The sequence below is a fragment of the Plecotus auritus genome (genome assembly GCF_963455305.1).
Source record: "Plecotus auritus genome assembly, chromosome: 11".
Taxonomy (NCBI): Eukaryota; Metazoa; Chordata; class Mammalia; order Chiroptera; family Vespertilionidae; genus Plecotus; species Plecotus auritus.
The window spans coordinates 54,946,740-54,970,757 of NC_137777.1; the positions used below are offsets into that span (position 1 = coordinate 54,946,740).

At 52.5% G+C, this 24,018-nt stretch overlaps 2 protein-coding genes across 6 annotated transcripts in view; one reads left to right on the top strand and one right to left on the bottom strand.

The window, feature by feature from the left end:
- The window catches only part of RMDN1 (regulator of microtubule dynamics 1), a 40,213-nt gene extending 29,431 nt beyond the window's left edge, over positions 1-10,782 (bottom strand). The window contains exons 1-2 of one of the 4 annotated variants that reach the window (XM_080647176.1): positions 10,736-10,782; positions 1,510-1,577 (exon numbers count right to left, since the gene is read on the bottom strand). Coding sequence is in view for 1 of the 4 variants with exons in the window: in XM_080647174.1 (XP_080503300.1) it covers positions 5,463-5,657 (195 nt within the window). In the remaining 3 variants the exon portion in view is untranslated. Of the gene's footprint in view, positions 1-1,509; positions 1,578-5,462; positions 5,719-10,735 lie in introns of those variants that run through there. The other 3 variants (XM_080647175.1, XR_013959356.1, XM_080647174.1) reach the window with 3 other exon arrangements.
- CPNE3 (copine 3) overlaps positions 10,695-24,018 on the top strand; it is a 43,044-nt gene continuing 29,720 nt past the window's right edge. The window contains exons 1-4 of one of the 2 annotated variants that reach the window (XM_080647171.1): positions 10,695-10,806; positions 22,505-22,583; positions 23,158-23,297; positions 23,552-23,731. In XM_080647171.1, coding sequence (XP_080503297.1) covers positions 23,166-23,297; positions 23,552-23,731 — 312 coding nt within the window. In that variant the 5' untranslated portion in view covers positions 10,695-10,806; positions 22,505-22,583; positions 23,158-23,165. Of the gene's footprint in view, positions 10,911-22,504; positions 22,584-23,157; positions 23,298-23,551; positions 23,732-24,018 lie in introns of both variants that reach the window. The other variant, XM_080647172.1, reaches the window with a different exon arrangement.

The following is a 24,018-nucleotide window of genomic DNA, read 5'->3' on the forward strand; positions in this document are numbered from 1 at the left end:
TTAAGACACTGTACAAACCTAAAACACCGTCACCATCTCAGTCACGACCATGAACTGCCCCTCTGGAACCATCCAGCCTGGTTCCTGAGAAATACTCCCATGGCTTTGGAAATACTCCTCTTGACTTCCCTCCCGTTGCAACAATGGCTCCTTCTCTTTTGTTGCGTCCTCACCTCCAATACCCGCCTGCCCGGTGTGTCCTGAGCGCAGCCCCAGGCCTTCTTTTCCCTGTTTGTCTCATTGTGGTAATCACACTTCATTCCATGACTTCTAACCACCACCACCATGCCAAAACCCTGCCTGTGACCCAAGCCAGGATGTCTCCTGTAAACCTCGGAATCCTAAATGCAGCTGCCTAATCCACACCTCTCTCCACACGAAGGATGACAGGAACCTCAAGTCCATCAGCCATGGCAGCTACGGTCCCTGAAACCACTCCTCCGTTTTCCCTTTCATGGTAAATGACAACCGATCCTCCTGCTTGTGCAGCTTAACCAAACACACACCCTGCAGTGGTTCCGCCTCGCTCTCTCCCTGACGCACCTGATCCACATAACTTCTCATGAGTGCCTACAGTGGGAATGAGGAACCAGCATGCTGCAGCTGCCGAGAGCTTTATTTACTTGCTTGAGCGTGAGTATTTGGGATATCACACAACTGGATGCAAAACACATCAACAGCACTCCAGCTGGTTTGGCGCAGTGGTTACAGTATCAGCCCAGACTGCAGGGTCAAGGGCACGTACCTCAGTTGCAGGTTCAATCTAGGCACATGCGGGAGGCAACCAATGGATGAGTCTCTCTCACTTGGATGTTTCTGTCGCTATCCCTCCCTTCCACTCTCTCTAAAAAGCCATGGAAAAAATATTCTCAGGTGAGGATTAACAAAACAAACAAGCAGCAAAGCAGGAAAACTAAATTTGATGTCATCCAATTTTTAACACTGAATTTTCTGAGTTTATTTGTATTTAACAAAGAGAAGCAAGATGGAGTGGGACAGAGGGTGTGTGTGTTGGCGGGGGGGAGGTGATGGTGGTACCTAGAAAACAAGAGGAAAAAGACTAAGATTGTATCAGTGTCTCCTAGCTCCCCAGCTCTGGCAGGTAGATCACACAACAGAAAAGGCTGCACAGACCTGAGGAAACTATACCTTAGGGCAGGGGTCCTCAAACTTTTTAAACGGGGCCAGTTCACTGTCCCTCAGACTGTTGGAGGGCCGGACTATAGTTTAAAAAAAAAACTATGAACAAATTCCTTTGTGCACTGCGGGCCCGGGACGAGTCGGCTGCTAAGCAGAACAGGCAGCGGCACCCGGCAGGCCAGATAAATGTCCTTGGCGGGCTGCATGTGGCCCGCGGGCCGTAGTTTGAGGACCCCTGCCTTAGGGTGTTGGGCTTCCTGCTGACATCATGCTCAATAGACCACACTCCGGCTTTCTCACAGAGAGAAATGCATGGTTGGCAGCTGATATTTACGCATCTTATTGTAATTAATGCAGTAAGACTCTTACCCGTGTGGTTAATGCAAAGCACCTTTCTGCTCATCTCTGGGAAAGTAGATACAATCTTGTTTCTGGAACTAAAATCAATTAAGAGAATCAGGACTCAGTGACATTCCAAGAGCTAAAAACATATGAGTCTAAGACAGCCAAGTGTACCTTTCCCCTCATGCCCCCAGCACAATGCCTTGCACAAATGAATTCTCAAAAGACATTTTCTGAATAATAGAAGAAGCCTCTTAGACAAGTGTTTCCTTCAACATTACTTATACTAACTTCTAGCTATAAAGACTTCAAAAATGCAAACTCATCACTAGATTAAAAAGAAGGAAGGTGGCACCACCATCTCCTAACCGCCTGCCAGCTCCTCCTCCTTGTCAATGTGGTTGGTGCCAGGCCTTCTTCAGGTCTCACTATTACCATGGCGTTCCTTACTGAAGTCTCCCGAATCTTATCTGCAGCCCAGGCCTCAGAAGGTAAACTCCAGACCTGTCCAACTACTGTCTATTCCATGTCCCCTTGGCCACTTCATCACACGCACCTCAAATAGCCCAGACATCACTCACCTCCTCCCTGAGCCAGATCGCCTTCCGCAGTCTGATCCCAGGAAACGAGGGGCACCACCCGCCCCGCTCGAGCCAAACCTAACTCTTCCTTGGCCCCTTCCCTCTGCCCCACACACCAACGCTGTCTTTGGCGTTGGTAACTTTACCTCCGTAACCGCCACTGATTTCCAGGTCCACCGCCACAGCTCAAAGGACCACACTGCTCACCTGTCCCACCACACTGCTCACCTGTCCCACAGCAACGATCTCCTACCTGGTCTCCAGCACCCAGACTCTCGATTCCAATAATTACAGTCTGTTGTTGTTCCTTGTGATTAAGCCCCTATCCCAGTGGTCGGCAAACTCATTAGTCAACAGAGCGGCAAACTGCGGCTCGCGAGCCGCATGTGGCTCACGAGCCACAGTTTGCCGGCCACTGCACTAGCCCATCTCATTAAAAAAAATGTTCAAAACTCACGGTTTCCTCTAGCCTTCAGAATAAAATCAGGTGCACAAGGTTTTCAGAACCTGGCTGTGGTTGGCAGCCTCCACAGTGGCCCCAACAGGTTCCCATTCAAGAGGGCAATGGAGGAGGAATGGGGGAGGCTGAGATACAGTCTTCCCGTAATCCCACCCTTGACACGCAACCTTCTCCCCGAGGAGCAAAGGGTTTGAACCCCACACCGGGCACCACAACTTTTAGACCCACACCTGAGAAACAAGCCCCCAAAACATCTTGTTTAGAAAGCCAATGAGGCTTGCAGCCACGAGACCCACAAGGCCATAGCAAACTGAGAAACCGTTCTTAGATTTTCCCAGCCTGACCGGGTAGCTCAGCTAGTTAGAGCGTCATCCCGATACACCAGGATTATGGGTTTGATCCCTGGTCGAGGCACTATACAAGAATCAATCAATGCATGCATAAATAAGTGGAACAACAAACCGATGTTTCTTTCTCTCTCTCTTTCAAGGAAAAAAAAAAAAAGACTTTCGAAGATTCATCCACCCCGGAGTTCAGTGCAGAGGCAGCAACTGAAAAGGGCCTGGAAGAGGTTTATTTGCTTAGCTTAAAGCTTCAGCCTAAAGCGCAGGCATCTAATGTAACACACGACGAAGGGCCAACACGGACCCTCTCCAGGCGCTGCGGAGGTGGGCACTGTCACTGGCTCTCCTCCCCCTGCTGGGCTCCGTGTCACTAGTTTCACGTCTGGTGCCAGTTTTTGCAGCTGCTGCCCAGGGGACACCCCTTGATCTGGTTCTGGTGGCGAACAAGACCTATGTTCATGGTTCCCAAGGACCAATGGAACAGTCCTAACCAACCAACCCGCCCCCCAACTCCCCCCCCCCCCCCCCCCCCCGCCAGAGGGCTCAGCACAGGGAAGCACAAGATGAGCCTTCAAATGAGACTCCGCAGCTGAACAGCTTGATTTAACCTCACGAGACCTTCAGCTCCCGGCCCAGCTACGCCTCGCCTGGACTCCTCCCCAAGAGACTACTTGTTGCAGTTTAAGCCGTTAAGTTCTGTGATTTCTGTACAAACTGCACGTGCTGACTTTTCAGCCTTGATTCATTTCAGTTCACTGTCCCACTCCAGACTTCAGTCCCTTTCAGGTCCTTAAAAAAGACCCTTTTCTCCTACCTCAAGGCCTTATCTCATGCTCTCTCTCCTGAAATACTATTGTCCTCACCTTCCCTTCGCTGGGTTAACCCCTGATCCTCTGTAGCTCCCATCTCTCATTGCTCACACCTTCCCCTTCCTCCCTTCACCATCAGGTTAGGTTAACTCTGCTGCCCTTCTCCCAATGCCCAACACCCATTACATTTACTCAAGGGCCACCATTCCTGCTAACCTGTAAGATAAATGAGAAGAGGTTTGTCTCATGTTCCCTATACCCTCAGCTTAGAACTGAGCCGTGCTTAAACACTCAGTACAAATTTGTTGAAAATTAAATGTGTCCAAAATGGGTGATTTGTACTATAGATAGAAACAGAAGCCCTCGCTGGTTTGGCTCAGTGGATAGAGCGACGGCCTGAGGACTGAAGGGTCCCGGGTTCAATTCCCATCAAGGGTACATGCACAAGTTGTGGGTTCGATCCTCAGTAGGGGGTGTGCAAGCAACAGCTAATCAATGATTCTCTCATTGATGTTTCTCTCCCTTCCTCTCTGAAATCAATAAAAAATATATTTAAAAAGAAATAGAAATTACTTACAGAGAAGACAAATGCAATGTCTTCTCAGCCCCTCAGAAGTAGCCTCCACTCTCTGCAAACTCCTGGGAAATAAATAGCTCCACCCAACTTACCGCATTATGCTCAGAGAAAAACACTATTAAAAGAAAAACTGAAATTATAAAGGCTTGAAAACACATGAATACCTGGAAAACTGGTCATCATACAAAGTTCCAACTCCCTAAAACTCCAACATCAGGAGGGAAGGAAGAATTGTCATTACTGCCTTTGGCTTAGAGTGCAGTTTTACTACTAGCAGCTTTCCAGCACAGTGGCTACAAGCAGCTCATGGGCTCTGGAGGTCTACCTGCCTCCAAACCCAACATCTTTCCAGCTGTGAGACATTACTCAACCGCACTTCGGTTTCCTCTTTAAAAAAACAGTTTTTATTTAGTTTTTTAGAGAGAGGGGAAGGGAGAGGAATGGACAGATAGAAACATTAATGAGAAACATCATCATGGACTGCCTCCTGCACGCCCCCTTCTGGGGATCGAGCGCAACCGGGCAGGTGCCCTGACTGTGACCTCCTGGTCCATAGGTCGAGGCTCAACCACTGAGCAACTCTGGCTGGACTCAGTTTCCTCTTTTAAAAAATGGTTAAGTAACAGTTCTTACTTGCTCCGTAGGATGGGAATGAAGATTAAATGAGGAAACCCTGGAACAATGCATGCTTAGAGCAAGCCTTCAATCAATGTCAGATATCACTGTCCCCTAGAATTTTAACTTCCACGCTCTGCCTCGCACACCTGAGGCTGGGCAGTTCCACACTTAGTGCAACTCCTCGCTGTCTGCCCAGATCACCCACCGGCCCACCTGGCTGCAAGCTTTTGGAAGAAAGAGATCGAGCCTTTCTGTCCGCACACCACCCACTCCAGTAATGAACACAGCAGCTGGGTAAACCTTGAGGGCACGGTGCTAAGTGACATTCAAAAGGGGGATCTTAGAGCTGAAAATAAAACTTCTAGTTCAAATGCCATGTGTCACGTACACCAGGGCTCCCCTCACCAATCCGCCTCCAGAAATAAACCAAGAAACGCCAGAACCGGCCACTCCAACACCCGCCCCACATCGTCCTCAACATTTTGCCGGTAAAACGCGCCGCTGCAGCCACTGGGACGCGGGGCGGGGCCCCCTTTCCAGGGCGGAAAGCGGGCTTGCAAAGCGGGACCCTGCAGGCAGGGCGGCGCCTACCTCAGAGCCGCGGACTCGCCCAGGCCCGCCCCCGCCGAGCCTGCCGGCTGCGCCCGCCGAGGGCCGAGGTCCCGGGGCGCGTCTCGCGAGGAGAAAGCGCCAGAGGCGCGCGGCCAGCGCCATAACCTCCTCAGGTGTGCGACCCTTCGCCGCCAGCGCCGGCGCAGAGCGACCCGGAAGGGGAGAAAAGCGCATTCGTCCGCCGGCTTTTCTTCCGGCGCACAAGTTCCGGCCACGGATTCCGGTTCCCGAGCTTGTGGACGGGACATGCCCGAGTGGGTGGGACTTAGCTCCTTCCGCGCCTGCGCGATGGCACTGGGGCCCGAGAGAACCTCTGGCATCTGACTCGGTTGTGCCCTTGGTCAGTGGGTCTGTCAAGGGTTGGACACGGAGCTGGGTCATCGGAACAGAATTGGAAGGTCGGAAGACGAGAGACAGAGCTTGTTATTCCCAGCTCTGCTGCCCCCAAAGGGAGGCACACGGTGCTGGGGTCCTGGGCAGACAGATGCCAAGAGAATGAGAAAGAGCCAGGCCTGCAAGCCGCCACCGGGAGCTGGGGTGCTGGGTGACTCCGTTCCCTGCAGACCCTTCACCGCAGGAACCTCTGGGCCGGAGCCTAGTTCAGAGACAACGCCTGCAAACGCAGGGCCTGTTAACCTGGGGCACAGGAAAACTTTATAGGCGAGGAGGCAAGACAAGGTTTTAGAAATTAAGTTGCATTTATGTAGTCCTTTTACTACTATTCTGATCATAATGAATTAACTTGTACTCTTATTTCACTTCATTCTCCCCCCACCTGGTGGTCTGAAGACTGGAATCCATGAGTCTAATGTTGCGTCCCTGTGATGGCTGCCTTCCCCATGTCCCTGGAAATCAGCCACATTGCTTTAGGATTCATCAGTGATTCACTACTTAATTTGTCTTTAAAATGTGTTTTAAAAATATAAAACACTCTCTTCCCAACATTTACTGAACCTAGCCTTTTTTCCCAGAGGGGACCAGTTTACATATTCCTACTGTTAGCTACCTCAGTGTTGCTAAATAATAGGCTTATGCCACTGGATGCCACCAAAATCCTGAAATCGAGTTTCTGATATTTCAGCCAGAAGGAAATTGTAATTAAACGTTTTATTTTGAAAAAGAAATAGATTCTTAGAAAAGCTGCAGGAACTCTAGATTCAGCCATCGTTAATGTTTTATCACACTTGTTTTATCTTTCTTTACATATATTACATAAGATATCACATAATATTCCTACTATTTTCTGTTGTTGAATCTTTTGAGAGTAGATTACACATATGACTGCCTAGAAACAAAGATGTTCTCGTTTAGTCCCCATACAATGATCAATTTCAGGAAATTGACAGAATACTATCCTATATAATAAAAGGCTAATGTGAAAATTGATGGAAGGGCAGAACGCCTGTCTCTATGACATGCACTGACCACCAGGGGGCAGACACTCAGCTGCCCCCTAGTGGTCAGTGTGCTCCCACAGGGGGAGCGCTGCTCAGCCAGAAGCCAGGCTCATGGCTACTGAGCGCAGCAGTGGTGGCGGGAGCCTCTCCCACCTCCGCAGCAGCGCTAATGATGTCCAACTGCTGAGTTAGGCCTGCTCCCCAAGCGGGCCTAAGCTGTCAGTAGGACATCCCCCAAGGGCTCCCGGACTGCGAAAGGGCGCAGGCCGGGCTGAGGGGTCCCTCCCACCCCCCGCAGTGTACCAATGTCATGCACTGGGCCTCTAGTTATTTAATATACATCTCAAAGCTGCCCTTTATAGCAACTATTTTTTCTCAACTCAGAATCACATCCTGATTACATATTGCATTTAATCGTTGTGTGTCTTTAGTCTCTTTAAGTCTGCAGTATTTTTGTCTTGGCTCCAGGCACACTATCTTTTCTTTCCTCCGAAGAATCTTGGATCTTCCTTGTCAGAATTCCTTCCCATCCTCCACCCTGCTCTATTATTCCTTACCTAGATAATTCCTGTTCATGTTTCAGCTCTCAGCCCAAATGTCACTCCCTCAGAGAAGCTTTTCTTAATTCCCCAAATATAGTTTCATTTCCTTTATGGTGCTGATCATGTTTTGTGATTTCATTTTTATACTGTGATTATCTATTAATCTGGTATATTTTGGAGCTGCAGTTGATAAGAGCTGGTAATGTGTGCCTTTGCTATACTGTAAATTCAATGACATGTGTGATTTTTGTCTTATAACAAGTCCTGGCACCATTTCTTCATTCATTCAACAAATGTTTATTGCACAATATACCTGCTACTCTTCTAGATGTGAATGAACAATTCCTAATGGAGTATATATTCTAGTTGGGGAAATATAGTAAGCAAGATAAATAATAAAAGATATAATAGATGACGATAAATGTTAAAGTGGAAGACAAAGCAGGAAGGAGTAGAATGCATTCCTGTTTTGGCATTGCAGTGTTAACCAGGGTGGTGGCCACAGAAGGCCTCACTGGAGAGACATTTGAATAAAGACCCAAAGAAGCAGGAGTGAGCCCTGAAGAAATCTGCGGGCAGAGCACTTCATGTACAGGGAAAGTGCAAAGGCCTGAACTGGGAAGACAAGTGGCATTTTCCATGAACAGAAAATCCACTCTAGATAGGGTTCATTGAGCAAAGGTCAATTGATCAAAGGTAGGAGAAAGAAGGTCAGAGAGGTGTTGAGGACCAAGTACTGGAGCACCTGGTAGGCAATTGTTAGGAAGTTGGATTTTCCTGTTATGATTGTGTGTGACATAACCTAATTAAAATATTAATTAGATCCTTCTGACTGCTTTGAAAAATTGACTGAAGGGGAACAAGTAGCAATGCAGTTACTAGGGTATTGGAATCATCTAGAAAGAAATAGTGGTGACTTGGACTAGGCTGGAAGATATGAGTGGTCAGAGTCTGGATATATTTGAAGGTAGAGTTGACAGAATTAGCTGACAGACCAGACCAGATGGGGATGGCCTATGAGAGGAGAGCGTCAGGGTCAAAGATGACTCCACGCGTTTTGACCCAAACAACTGGGAGAATGCTTTGCCATTGTGTGAAATGGAGAAGACTGGGGGGATAGCTCTGGAAAGATTAGGTTTTATTTGTACATTTAGATTCAAAGCCCTCATTAGACATCTGTGGTAGGCGGCCTCCCAGATGGCCAGCAGCGATCCTTTCCTCTTGCGTTTACCTCTTTGTGGAACCCCTCCACAGGGTGGTCTGTTTGATCAATAGAAGATGGCAAAGATGATGACCTTTGACTTCTGAGGCTAAGTCATAAAAGTCATAGACCTTCTGCCTTGATTTTTTGAAATTTTACCCTGGAGGAAGCCAGCAGCCATGCCCTTAGGACACTCAAGCCCTATTGAGAGGACCACGTGGAGAGAATCTGAGGTCTCCCACCAACACGCAGCACCCCTGTGACTGCAAGCAGGCCACCTTGCAGGTGGATCCTCCACCTGTGCCCTGCGGGATACCTAACTGCAACGCCATCAGAGTGATGTGCCTGAAACACCCGCTAAGCCACTCCTAAACCCCTGAACACAGATGTTATGAGAGATAATATGACTGTTAGTTTTAAGCCACAAAATTTGCTATAATTAATTGATTTCATGAACATGTCATTCATTTTAACATCCATGAAATCTCCATCAGGTGTTGAGTCCATACATATTTGTTCTTTGTTTCTTGCACCTTGTTATACCTGACATAATATGCATTCAATACATGTTGAATAAATGGATGAGTGAACAAGAATTCAAGTACAAGAGAATTGAAACTATAGCTTGAGCAGAAGTGATAAGTGTACTTAAATGAGATTGGTTCAGTAGACAACCATTTCCTTTTCCATACTTCCTCCTACTTTAGTGGAGACAGAGGTCATGAAGGTCAGGTATGAACATTATATATTTTGAAAATAACAGTTAAATTAGTGGTGCCTGGGGACCTCCATTTAAATGTAAAAGCATAACCAAGAATGAAACAAAAGGTTGTTTTTACCAAACTTTAGTAACAGCAAAATGAAGCACTTCTTCCTCTCCACTATGTTGCAATCACAAAGGCCTGTGTCTGCCCCTGCACCTGCCAGGCCTGCTGCTGCCTTGGCCCTGCCATCATGCCATGGCCCTCAGATCTTTGCATAACTGGCTCTATCTTATTTTTTAGGTCTCAAATATCGCCACCTTAGAACTTCCTTTATCCCTGGTCTAAGTAAGCTCCCATTATCCCCAAATCACCCTTTGTACTTTCCCATGGTCGTTATGGCTACCTGAAATCATCTCATTTGTTTGTAATAACCAGTTATTATTTGTCCTCCCTCTAGGACAGAAGCTTCTGCCTGTCACTAGTTTATCACAAATCTAGAACTCTGCGTGGCACGCCCAGGACCGGCTGAATCCTCGCTTGTACTGATTTGATTCATTTTCTGGATTAAAAGTAAAGTTTTTAGTTAGGAAAGCCTACACCTTTTCATTTGTTTCATTTTCCATTTCTTCTGTAATTTAAAAAATTATCCTTTGCCTAGTTTTCTATTTTTTAAAAATCCATTTAGACTTAAGATACCAACCCTTTCCTGGACTGTCAGAGTTTATGGCAAATATTTTTCCCAGTGTGTTTGCCTATTGATTCTGTCCCTGTTTTCCTTGGACAGAAGTTGTAATTCAAGTGGAGCAGTGTTTTCCACAGTGGTTTGTTTCGTTGAGCAGGGCCTTTGGGGTTAGTTTACTTAGAAACGTGACTTTGGGCAAGGAGGCCAATGACTTAGCGAGCAAAACTCAAGTTTCACAATCGTATTTTTTTCTTTTACGAAATGGGGATGATGAATACGTCACAAACGTGTGAGGATTAAATGAAACGAAGGATGTACAATGGCTCAGGCAAGGTGCACACTGGAAGTGCTGAGTAAGAATGGCCGTGCTGATTCTTCCTGGTTCCGGTGGGGGTAGAATTTTCTCACATATTTCGATCCTTTCATCCTCCAGGAATTATTTTGGTGCACCAAACAGCTGGTTTTAACGCCCAAACTGAACTTGCGGTTTTCAGTGAGCAAGCTATTTTCTGAGTGCTTGGAAGCATCAGCCCACTCATGCCTGGAGCAGGTCCGCCTGGGAGAGGGCTGGGCCGACCGTGCCCGCGGCGGGCGGGCCTGCGTCTAGGCCCCGCCCATTTCCGCACTCAGCCACGCCCCTGACGGTCTGCCCCGCCCCTCCCTTTGCCCAACTGGCTCCGCCCTGCCCCGCCCGGCCCAGCCCAGCCCGGCCCGGCCCGGCCCGACCTGCCTGGTTCCGGTGACGCCGCGGCCCGCCGACTGCGGACTTGCTTCCTGGTGTCAGGGCTGGACCGCAGGTGAGCGCGGCTGTGCGCTTGGCGGTGCAGCAGCCAGCGGAGGAGGGCGGTCGGGTCCGCGCGGGGAGAGCCCGGGCCGCGCGGCGGGGGCGACTCCGGGAAGGGTGAGGGGGGCGCGGGCCGTGCTGTGGGGCCTGCAGGGCGGGGGGGAAGCGCGGGGGCCCCGGCCACCGAGCCCGCACCGCGCCCGCGTGCTGGACCTCGATCCGCCGCGTGGGCCCTTCCCTGCGCGGCGGCCTCTGCACTGACCCGCCGACCGGGGGCGGACGGTGGGACCTGCGGTGGCGACTTCAGCGGCCCCAGCGCTGTGGACAGGGGTGAGCGCGTTCGCCCTCCGATGCCCACAGGCACCAGCGCACGTGCTGTGGTTACTCTGGTTCGCGCTGAAGGAAGCTCAGGCTCATTCCCCATCAGGTTGGAATGCGGGTCTCCAGGTTTCAGAGCACAGGCGTGGGCCTTGAGGAAAGGGCCTCAGTACTCTTTGGGTGAAGACAGGTACCGATGCTCAGGTCTGTGTTTTGAGGTGTGTTAGCTGTGTGACCTTGGCCGTAAAGGGGAGATCAGAGACCTCCTGGGTCACTGTTAGGAAGGTTAAATGAGATGATATTTGTACCACAGAAAGCGTCTGACTCCTGGTCAGAAGGCATGTGTCCTGCTGCGGCCACTAACGGGTCAGCACACTCCAGCCCTGAGCCACAGCCAGGGTCAAACAAAACTTGTGCAGGCCCAGAGCTCAGGTCAGGGACGCAGGTGAGGATAGAAAATAAGGAGCAGTTATCGCCACACCAGTGCAATCATCTGGGGTGCCCAGGCCCACTAGGCATTGGATAAATGCTTTTCACTCCGGGCCGAAACAATGCAGCGCCCGTCTCTGGGACGGACACGCTGAGGCTCCGGAGGAGAGGGGCCTGCTGGTTTAGGACTTCTTCTCAGATCCAGCCCCTAAGGAATGGGACAGGGACAACAGCTGTGGTCTTCGCCTTGTAAGGGCTGCTAATGACTGGACACGCCTCCTAATTTCACCATAACTGGGAGCACTTTGTAAACCTGGCATAGCGACTCTAGGGCCACATGCCCTGTTTGTTTGGCTTTGAGTTTGACACGCTTGTTATAGACAATGACCTTCACCCCCCACAACTTTAAGGGAGGTTAACCTAAGGATTACACGTATTAAGCGAGGTTAACCTAAGGATTACACGTAGGCTCTCTGGATGCTGGCACTGCTGTTTGGAACGTGTCCTCCATGTTGTCTGTCCCCATACCCAGTTCCTGCCGAGCCCAGCCTATCAGTTCTTGGCTCTGTAGCTTTAGAAAATAAAAGCTGTGCTTTTTTCTCTACTGTAAGAGTTTTCTGTTGCAAAACTTTCTTCAGTCATTGATTTCTTTTTTAAAAAAAATGTTTTTTTATTGATTTGAGAGAGAGGGGAACAGAGAGGGATAGAGTTAGAAACATCAATGAAAAACAAATATCAATTGACTGTCTCCTGCACTCCCCAAGCCTACAGCCCTGAGCATGTGCCCTGACCAGGAATTGAACCGTGACCTCTTGGTTCACCACTGAGCAACCCTGGCCGGGCAATCACTGATTTCTTATGCTAGAAAGTCAGCAAACTAAGAAGGTTAGCACTGGATGTAAAACAGGATTAACTAACATTTTGACCTTCAAGGAGTTGTAATGCTTGTGGAAAGCGTGAACTTTCAGGTGGTTCCCTGAGGGAGGATCAGTGCCACTCGCAAGTCTGAGGATTCCAAATGTGGGCATTCCTTTAATGTGCCCACTGTTGCCTCCACCTGCAGGCTCGCTTCCTGCCCACCACTGTTTTCCCTTCAACTCTTCGCTGTCTCGGAAGGATTGCTAATCAGGTTAAAGTCCAAACCTGTAAGATACTTGCTGGAAGATTCCTTGAAAGATTGGCTGAGAAGGAGGTTTAAATTAGCTACAAGTAAAGCATCATACATTCTATTTAACTACATTATTTAAGTTTCTGATATGAAAATCAAAAGCAGACTATGCATACATTTTGATAACATTCTGATAACGATTGTGCTGGCTTCGCTATTTGAAGAAGCTGGATGGGTGGAGTGGAGTGTTGGATTCTCTGGGAGAAGGAGAGAGGTTGTTTATTCTTTTAACACAGCAGCTTACCAGTTTGAACTTTTAAAAAGACATTAAAATTAGCTCTAGCTGGTTTGGCTCAGTGGGTAGAGCGTCAGCCTGCGGACTGAAGGGTCCCTGGTTCAATTCCAGTCAAGGGCACATCCCTGGTCGGAGGGATGTGCAGGAGGCAACCAATCAATGTGTTTCTTGCACACAGATGTTTCTCTCTGTCTTTCCCTCTCTCTGAAAATCAGTGGAAAAATATCCTCCGGTGAGGATTAAAAAAAAAAAAGACATTAAAATTAGCATAATTGTTAAGATTACCAATATAATTTAGCTGGATAGCATATGAGTAGTTTCCCCATGAAAATAAAAGGAAACACTGCATATTCATTTTCGCAAATCATTTTGAAATGCCCTCTTACCAAGTGGATGTACTGTGTCTGGTCCTGTGAGAATTACCAAAGCAGCAGTGGTAACAGGCGTTGTCATCAGGCTCCTTCAGTTTTCTGAGGTTAGTGGACCCTGCTCTGGACTCTGGCGATCGGCATGTTAAAATACATCCCTGCAACCGTAGAGAGGAGCTTGTCCATCCATTTTTCTTCTATTTAGGGGCCAGGAAGCGAAAATCAAAACAAGTATTTCCCGATGGTGTTGTCACAATAATTTATAAAGTGTCTAAAATTGCCCACCCAACCTTCAGGACGTCTTGCTTCCTTTCTCTGCTGTATTTTTCTCTTAAGTACTTCCTACCACCTTCATATACTACATACTCTCTGTCTCTCCAGTATAACCGCAGGGGGTGGGATGTCTGTCTGGGGCCCTGTCCCCCAGAACCTTAGCCAGTGCCTGGCACAGCAGGCCGTCTGGAAGGCTGTGCAGAAAGGTGCTGAGTGCATGGACAGGACCCCTCAAGAGCGCCTGACCAGGGAGTATGAGGGGTTTGCCGAGAGCTGCAAACAGCTGAAATGGAGAGCTAAGCAACCAGACAAGGCTTATTCTTATCTATATATGTAAAAGGCTAAGTGACCAACATACATCCGTCCGACCAACTGGCCGGTACCTAGGATGCGCACTGGCAATTTAAAAATAAACGTTGACTCGCGCATGTGCGATACATATAAATGTTTGCTGGCTCCAATTGCACACGTGTGTTTCAATTTGTCATTGTCGATTGTGAATTGTTTGCTTTTGTTGACATTCTGAAGCTGAAAGAAAACTGCGTCAGTGTCAGAATATGTCTAAAGAACAATTATTGGCACAATGTACCTCTGAAGCCAAAAGAAGCCAGCATCGTTGACAGAATGTATCTGAAGAACAACTATTGGCACAATGTACCATTTGAGTGATAATTCCATCGATTCAACAGATGATGCTGAAAAGGGAAATTTTCCCATGGCATTTCTTCGGGAATACCATTCATAAATTAAAATTGAAAGTAGGTACAATCATCATGCTATTGAGAAATCTTAGTAGTAAGTGGGGTTTTTGTAATGGTACTAGATTTATTATCAAAAGGTTGCGACCTAACATAATCGAAACTGAAGTATTAGCAGGATCTGCAGAAGGAGAGGTTGTTCTGATTCCAAGAATTGATTTGTCCCCGTCTGACACTGGCCTCCCATTTAAATTAATTCGAAGACAGTTTCCTGTGATGCCAGCATTTGTGATGACTATTAATAAATCACAAGGATAAACTCTTACCTGAGTATTCCTAGTCTATCGGACTTGGTCAGTTATATGTTGCTTTCTCTCAAGTTTGAATAGGGTGTGACGTTAAAGTTGTAAATACTTCATCACAAGGCAAATAAGTCAAGCACTCTGAAAGTGTTTTTACTCTTAATGTGGTATACAGGGAGATATTAGAATAAGTTCAATCAATTTATCAGTCATTGTTTGTATCAGTGTTTCTATATCATGTTTTTGTTGTTTTTATATCATATTTTTGTTGTTTTTATATCATGTCTTTGTTCTTATATAATGTTATCGTTTACTTACTAATCAATTTATATATTATTTTCATATACATTTTACTCATTTTCTTTAATCTCTGACACTTCTATCATGGAGGAAGGGCGAATAGTGATATTAAAATATTTCTTCTAATTAATTTCCTTTCAATGTGCATGAATCCGTGCACCGGCCACTGGTGCATTGATAAACATCTTGCTCAACACAGGCCTTTTCCAGCGCTGAGAACAAAGCCGTCGTAGTTGCTGCAGCTTTGAAGTGAGAAATTTCATATCCTTGCTCATCAGGACTAGAGAGAAGCACGTAGTGACAAATGCAGAATGCCTGTCCTGCCAGTTAAATACATGCACCTGCCGAGAAGAGGAGGGAGGCGGGCGTTAGAGTTGGGCAAAGCTGGATGAGAAACAGGCAGGTGAGAAGTTCTGCTTTCTGGTCCCACATCTGGGAGGGGAATGAGGAACCCAAGGGACTTCCGTCTCTGAGGTGGACAAGCCGCACCGACACCCGCCTGCCTGGCTGGAGCTACAGGAGGTCCTGTGATGTTAAAATTTGTCAGCTGAGAAATGCAGCTCTGTTTATTATCAAGGCAGCTCTGGCAAAAGGTGACTCACTGGGGAGATGGCCCTGTAGCTGGCTGCCAGGAGCATGGTGATAAAGTGCAGCAATACTGATGCCGTCATTAGTGCCTCATTCGGTACCCTACGGTGAACTCTGCATTCTACAGGCTGGAAAACAGAGACATGCCATTTCCGCAATGTATATGCCCCCAGAGCCCAGGGATCAGAAACGCTGTGTAACCTTGTCCATGGCAGGGATCAAAAAATGTGGGCGTCTTCCTTTTTTTTTGTTAATCCTCACTCGATATTTTTCCTTTGATTTTTAGAGAGAGTGGAAGGCAGGGGGAGAGACAGAGAGAGAAACCTCAATGTGAGAGAGACACATCAATTGGTTGCTTTCTGCAGGCACCCAACCAGGGCCAGGGATCGAGCCTGCAACCAAGGTATGTGCCCTTGACTGGAATCGAACCCGGGACCCTTCAATCCGCGGGCCAACACTAACACTGACCCAAACCGGCCAGGGCAGGCATCGCTTTCTTACTTGTACAGGACAAGCCCAGTGTAAATTCCTGCACCGTAAGCTTTCCACTCGACCGCCCAGCAGCGCCCCCAGGAAGGCGAGGTGCTGGGGCCCCTGCAGATGGGATGTGAGCCCGGCAGGAGGAAGTGCTCTCTGTGCCCTAAGGAACCACAGTCTGATGGGCTGTCTTGACCTGCTGAGAGGTAGACACCGACCCTCAGCTCCTGGTATTGGTGGTGGGCACTGACTTCCCTCCCGACTGTTTTGGGACAAATAATGAGGCACTGTCACTGACCCGGGGCCCTCCCCGGGCACCGGCTCTGCGGTAGCTCAGATAAGCATGCTCTTCTGAGGGGTTAGGAAAATTGGCACCAGGTTGTCCTCAAGGCTGTCTACCTGGGCAAATTAATTTTGTGTAAATCCCAGAGATTCTTTTATTAATCTTTCAAGCTCTTCTTAAACAAGGGTGAGAAGGGTGCTTGTGTCTTACTATTTAATAAGCCATCAACACCAAGGCAATCCATTCAATATTGGAGGAGTTAATGAAATAATAATTGCTACAGTTCATAGCATGTGTCTGATACACACTGAGCATGCTGCACACCTACATTGTCGGGTAATTTTTGTAACCCCCTTTTATGGAATCGAAGTTCAGGTACAGAACCTGGCAAAGCAGACGCACTCGGATACATCGTGGGAGAGAAATACACACGACACATAGGGGCTCCGGAGTGGCTCCTCTTTCTGCCACACAACCCGAGCCCTTGGTGAAGGGCTGAGCAGCCTGGCCTGTGCTCCACATTTGCCCCACGAGGTGGTGGGCTGCCCCTAGGGAGGAGCTGTCACTCAAAGTGGACCTGGAAGACCGGGGGTGGGCAGAGGGAGCTGCTGGCCAAGGTCGGCTGGGCAGGTGGGGCAGAGCAGGAAGGCCCTGGCAGCCAGGGATGTTGTTTGCATCAAATCAGAGCACAGGGCCCGCGGAGGCGGGGAGTAGTGGGGGGAGGAGGGGAGGCGGGAGGGTGATTATACCCGGCTTCTTCAGGGTTTCCTGGAGGGCCTGGGAGAGGCCCTGGGCCTAATTCACACGCCAGGCCCTTCAGATATCAGCTCTTGACGTTCAGTGCCTTTGCATGTCTCTGTCATGTAATGCTGGCTTGGGAACGTTGGGGTGATGGGGAGCGCTGACTGGTTTGGGATTTCTGTGTTACCTGCATTTCAGAGGCAGGTCTCCGCCTCTGTTTCCTGTCTTCGTCCTGCCCCCTTCTTCGTGCCTCTGACCTTCTTTGTCGCACTTTCCTTTCTCAAACCCAAGCGGGAGAGGATGGTGATTGTGGTCACACGGCACAGGTGCCCACTGCTATTGGAACAGCTCGCCTCCTGACCCGGGCGACGCAAAGACGGCTAACTTTGGTGCCAACCCTGCATCCTGTGTTGCTGGAACCAGAGGCCTTGCTGGCGCCTGTCAGTGACCTGGCTCCCAGGCGTCCTAGAGCAGATTTGACACGGAGACGTCTGAAATGAGCGTTTTTTTTCTCCTCCTGTTTGAGGCCTTGGAGTGGCACCCGTTGCCCACCCACTGAGCCCCTCAGCCTGGCTCTCAGGTCACTGGCCTCTCGCCCGTCCTGCCCAGTGTGGCTTCCCCACTGGATGCGCCCTCTGTGCTCACTGAGCAGCATGCTGTGCCGCTGGCATCGGCTCTCCAGTACCGTGCGGTCCCCTCTCACCTGCTCACGATCCTCCAGGCCAGCGCTGCCAGCCTCCCTCGGCTCTCCCTGCCATCCTGGGCCACAGCACGGTCCCTGACCATGGGGTCCAGGCACGCCTCCTCGGGGCCTTGATGCGCGCCTCACGGTGCATGTGAGTGGGAAAGCCTGACTCCAGTGAAGGCCTTGCAATTTCCGGTTCACTGCGGCTTCTGGCGGACACCTGGGAGGCATCGGGGGCCTGTGCGCGTTGTCCCACGTGAGGAGTGACTCCCGGGAGGCATCGGGGGCCTACATTGTCCCACGTGAGGAGTGACTCCCGGGAGGCATCGGGGGCCTGTGCGCGTTGTCCCACGTGAGGAGTGACTCCCGGGAGGCATCGGGGCCTGTGCGCGTTGTCCCACGTGAGGAGTGACTCCCGGGAGGCATCGGGGGCCTGTGTGCGTTGTCCCACGTGAGGAGTGACTCCCGGGAGGCATCGGGGGCCTACATTGTCCCGCGTGAGGAGTGACTCCCGGGAGGCATCGGGGGCCTGTGCGTGTTGTCCCACTTGAGGAGTGACTCCCGGAAGGCATTGGGGGCCTGTGAGCGTTGTCCCACGTGAGGAGTGACTCCCGGGGGGCATCGGGGGCCTGTGCGCGTTGTCCCACGTGAGGAGTGACTCCCGGGAGGCATCGGGGGCCTGTGCGCGTTGTCCCGTGTGAGGAGTGACTCCCGGGAGGCATCGGGGGCCTGTGCGCGTTGTCCCGTGTGAGGAGTGACTCCCGGGAGGCATCGGGGGCCTGTGCGCGTTGTCCCACGTGAGGAGTGACTCCCGGGAGGCATCGGGGGCCTGTGCGCGTTGTCCCACGTGAGGAGTGACTCCCGGGAGGCATCGGGGGCCTGTGCGCGTTGTCCCACGTGAGGAGTGACTCCCGGGAGGCATCGGGGGCCTACATTGTCCCACGTGAGGAGTGACTCCCGGGAGGCATCGGGGGCCTACATTGTCCCACGTGAGGAGTGACTCCCGGGAGGCATCGGGGGCCTACATTGTCCCACGTGAGGAGTGACTCCCGGGAGGCATCGGGGGCCTACATTGTCCCACGTGAGGAGTGACTCCCGGGAGGCATCGGGGGCCTACGTTGTCCCACGTGAGGAGTGACTCCCGGGAGGCATCGGGGGCCTGTGTGCGTTGTCCCGCGTGAGGAGTGACTCCCGGGAGGCATCGGGGGCCTGTGCGCGTTGTCCCACGTGAGGAGTGACTCCCGGGAGGCATCGGGGGCCTACGTTGTCCCACGTGAGGAGTGACTCCCAGGAGGCATCGGGGGCCTGTGCGTGTTGTCCCGCATGAGGAGTGACTCCCGGGAGGCATCGGGGGCCTGTGCGCGTTGTCCCACGTGAGGAGTGACTCCCGGGAGGCATCGGGGGCCTACGTTGTCCCGCGTGAGGAGTGACTCCCGGGAGGCATCGGGGGCCTGTGCGCGTTGTCCCACATGAGGAGTGACTCCCGGGAGGCATCGGGGGCCTGTGCGCGTTGTCCCGCGTGAGGAGTGACTCCCGGGAGGCATCGGGGGCCTACGTTGTCCCGCGTGAGGAGTGACTCTCCCGGGAGGCATCGGGGGCCTACGTTGTCCCGCGTGAGGAGTGACTCCCGGGAGGCATCGGGGGCCTACATTGTCCCACGTGAGGAGTGACTCCCGGGAGGCATCGGGGGCCTACATTGTCCCACGTGAGGAGTGACTCCCGGGAGGCATCGGGGGCCTACATTGTCCCACGTGAGGAGTGACTCCCGGGAGGCATCGGGGGCCTACATTGTCCCACGTGAGGAGTGACTCCCGGGAGGCATCGGGGGCCTACATTGTCCCACGTGAGGAGTGACTCCCGGGAGGCATCGGGGGCCTACATTGTCCCACGTGAGGAGTGACTCCCGGGAGGCATCGGGGGCCTACATTGTCCCACGTGAGGAGTGACTCCCGGGAGGCATCGGGGGCCTGTGCGCGTTGTCCCGCGTGAGGAGTGACTCCCGGGAGGCATCGGGGGCCTGTGCGCGTTGTCCCACATGAGGAGTGACTCCCGGGAGGCATCGGGGGCCTACATTGTCCCACGTGAGGAGTGACTCTCCCGGGAGGCATCGGGGCCTGTGCGCGTTGTCCCACGTGAGGAGTGACTCCCGGGAGGCATCGGGGCCTGTGCGCGTTGTCCCACGTGAGGAGTGACTCCCGGGAGGCATCGGGGCCTGTGCGCGTTGTCCCACGTGAGGAGTGACTCCCGGGAGGCATCGGGGGCCTGTGCGCGTTGTCCCACGTGAGGAGTGACTCCCGGGAGGCATCGGGGGCCTACATTGTCCCACGTGAGGAGTGACTCTCCCGGGAGGCATCGGGGCCTGTGCGCGTTGTCCCACGTGAGGAGTGACTCCCGGGAGGCATCGGGGGCCTGTGCGCGTTGTCCCACGTGAGGAGTGACTCCCGGGAGGCATCGGGGGCCTACATTGTCCCACGTGAGGAGTGACTCTCCCGGGAGGCATCGGGGCCTGTGCGCGTTGTCCCACGTGAGGAGTGACTCCCGGGAGGCATCGGGGGCCTGTGCGCGTTGTCCCACGTGAGGAGTGACTCCCGGGAGGCATCGGGGGCCTACGTTGTCCCGTGTGAGGAGTGACTCCCGGGAGGCATCGGGGGCCTATGTTGTCCCACGTGAGGAGTGACTCCCGGGAGGCATCGGGGGCCTATGTTGTCCCACGTGAGGAGTGACTCCCGGGAGGCATCGGGGGCCTGTGCACGTTGTCCCACGTGAGGAGTGACTCCCGGGAGGCATCGGGGGCCTACGTTGTCCCACGTGAGGAGTGACTCCCGGGAGGCATCGGGGGCCTGTGCGCGTTGTCCCACGTGAGGAGTGACTCCCGGGAGGCATCGGGGGCCTGTGCGCGTTGTCCCACGTGAGGAGTGACTCCCGGGAGGCATCGGGGGCCTACGTTGTCCCACGTGAGGAGTGACTCCCGGGAGGCATCGGGGGCCTACATTGTCCCGCGTGAGGAGTGACTCCCGGGAGGCATTGGGGGCCTGTGCGCGTTGTCCCACGTGAGGAGTGACTCCCGGGAGGCATCGGGGGCCCACGTTGTCCCACATGAGGAGTGACTCCCGGGAGGCATCGGGGGCCTGTGCGCGTTGTCCCATGTGAGGAGTGACTCCCGGGAGGCATCGGGGGCCTGTGCGCGTTGTCCCACGTGAGGAGTGACTCCCGGGAGGCATTGGGGGCCTGTGCGCGTTGTCCCACGTGAGGAGTGACTCCCGGGAGGCATCGGGGGCCTGTGCGCGTTGTCCCACGTGAGGAGTGACTCTCCCGGGAGGCATCGGGGGCCTGTGCGCGTTGTCCCACGTGAGGAGTGACTCCCGGGAGGCATCGGGGGCCTACGTTGTCCCACGTGAGGAGTGACTCTCCCGGGAGGCATCGGGGGCCTGTGCGCGTTGTCCCACGTGAGGAGTGACTCCCGGGAGGCATCGGGGGCCTGTGCGCGTTGTCCCACGTGAGGAGTGACTCTCCCGGGAGGCATCGGGGGCCTGTGCGCGTTGTCCCACGTGAGGAGTGACTCCCGGGAGGCATCGGGGGCCTACATTGTCCCACGTGAGGAGTGACTCCCGGGAGGCATCGGGGGCCTACATTGTCCCGCGTGAGGAGTGACTCCCGGGAGGCATCGGGGGCCTACATTGTCCCGCGTGAGGAGTGACTCCCGGGAGGCATCGGGGGCCTACATTGTCCCACGTGAGGAGTGACTCCCGGGAGGCATCGGGGGCCTGTGCACGTTGTCCCACGTGAGGAGTGACTCCCGGGAGGCATCGGGGGCCCACGTTGTCCCGTGTGAGGAGTGACTCCCGGGAGGCATCGGGGGCCTACGTTGTCCCGTGTGAGGAGTGACTCCCGGGAGGCATCGGGGGCCTGTGCGCGTTGTCCCGTGTGAGGAGTGACTCTCCCGGGAGATGGGTGCACCGTGCTGGAATTAGAACCACAAAGCCTGCCTCCTTGTTCCGTCTCTGGAAACTTAGGGGCCCTCCATACCAGCACTGAGTTCTGACATGCAAGCACCCCATGTCTCGCTGGAGATGGCTGAGTGGGAGGAAGGGATGCAATCTGTCACTCTTCCCCTGAGCATGGTCACCTCTCAAGGTCAGCCCTAAGGCCTCCGCTGTCCCAGCCCCCAGGCTTCCGCTGTCCCCAGGCCTCTTCCTCCCTTGCCTGGAGGTGGGGTCAGTGGTGACAGGCTTGGTGTTTCTGGCGGGTCTGCAGGAGGGGTGAGCGGGGCCGTGAGCGGGAAGCTCTGAAAAACACGGCTCTCCACCTCGTCGGCGTTAGACCCAGCCCAGCAGTGGAGGCCAGGCGGACCCTAACCCGTCGCCTCTGTGTGGGGGACCCCGCGTCAGGTGTGGGAATCCTGTGCTTCCAGGCAGCAGCCGATGGAGAGCCGCCCTGTAATATGGGCTGGGGGGGGGGAGGGGCATATGTGGGGCCTTTTATTCCCCAGGTTTGATTTTTAGCTGAAATTCTTTGAAAATAGAAAGTATCTCCTTTAGCATCTTGTTAAATGAACAATTTATAATTAAGGTTGTAGTTTTATGTGTTTTATTTCATAGCTAAATGCTTCTTGGAGATTTTCTGAGTGGTAAAATTTATAGTGAAGTGAAAAGACAATACATCTTTTTAAAAAATATATATTTTTATTGATTTCAGAGAGGAAGGGAGAGGGAGAGAGAGATAGAAACATTAATGATGAGAGAGAATCATTGATCGCTGCCTCCTGCAAGTCCCACACTAGGGACTGAGCCTGCAACCTGGGCATGTGCCCTGACTGGGAATCTAACCGTGACTTTCTGGTTCATAGGTCGACACTCAACCACTAAGCCACACGGGCCAGGTGATTAAGTCTCAGTTGCTGCCTTAGAAACTGCATTTCCGTCCCAGTAAGTGAGCTCTGTCCCAGCGAGAGTCTAAGCACACGGTCCCTCCTGGTCCCTCCCGGGCCCCCTGGTCCCTCCTGGGCCCCCTGATCCCCTAGGGCTCCCCTAATCCGCCCTGATCCCTCTTGGTCCCCCCTGATCCCCCCTGGTCCCTTCTGGTCCCTCCTGGTCACCCTTGTCCCTCTGGTCCCCCTGATCCCCCTGGTCCCCCTGATCCTCCCTAGTCCCCCCTGTCCCTCTCTGTCCCCCCTGGTCCCTCTCAGTCCCTCCTGGTCCCCCTGATCTGCCTTGTACCCCTGGTCCCCCCTATCCCTCTCAGTCCCTCCTGACCCCCCTGGCCTGCCTGGTCCCCCTGTTCCCCCCTGGACCCTCTGGTCTTTCTCAGTCCCTCCTGGTCCCCTTGATCCGCCTGGTCCCCCTGATCCCCCCTGTCCCTCTCAGTCCCTCCTGGTCCCCCTGGTCTCCCTGGGCCCCCTGGCCCCCCTGCCCTCCCTGGTCTGACAGGGGTCCTGGGGGCTCTGTGGCTTCCTGGGAACATGACTTCTCAAGGCCTCTTTCCCACTGTGGCTTCTCATAGCTCCAGAGATGGCCGCCCAGTGTGTGACGAAGGTGGAGCTGAATGTGTCCTGTGACAATCTTCTGGACACAGACATCGGGTCCAAGTCGGACCCTTTGTGCGTGTTGTTTCTGAACTCGAGCGGACAGCAGTGGTATGAGGTAATGTTAACGCTGTACGTGAGAAGCGAGCTGGATTGTTTATTGGCGACATGAAGAGCTTAAACATGTCACAGTCATGAAACCACCACATCTGGTAGTGCAGTTTGGGGCAGGTCTGTCCTTGACTGGAACCCTCCACGTGGACGGGAACCTCCTTAGCTGTCAGGCCCACCCCGGGTTCAGTGTGCCCGTAGAGATACTGAGATGCGAGTCGCCTTTGATCTGAAGCCCCTTTTGTTCTGGGGCGGGCACAGGCGGAGCGCACCGAGAGGATTAAGAACTGCCTGAACCCCACGTTCTCCAAGAAGTTCATTATTGACTACTACTTTGAAGTGGTTCAGAAATTGAAGTTCGGGATTTATGACATCGACAACAAGACCATCGAGCTGAGTGATGACGACTTCCTGGGAGAATGTGAATGCACCCTGGGACAGGTGGGTGTGTGGCCGGGCCGGGCTGGATGGCAGCCAGAGAGCTGGGCCTTCACAGAGCTTTTTGCGTTTTTCAATTAGAGTTTGCATATTACTTTGTCCTGGTTCGGGTGCAGAACAGAGTCAGACAGGCATGTGCTCCCTGAGACTCCGCGCCCCGCCCCGCCCCAGGCGTGGTATCACAGTGTTGCCGACTGTTCCCTGTGCTGTCCATTTGCACTGGTGCTCGTTAGTTTAACTTTGAAAGTTGAAAACCACGGACCACCTTGCGGACAGAGCTCACACACTGG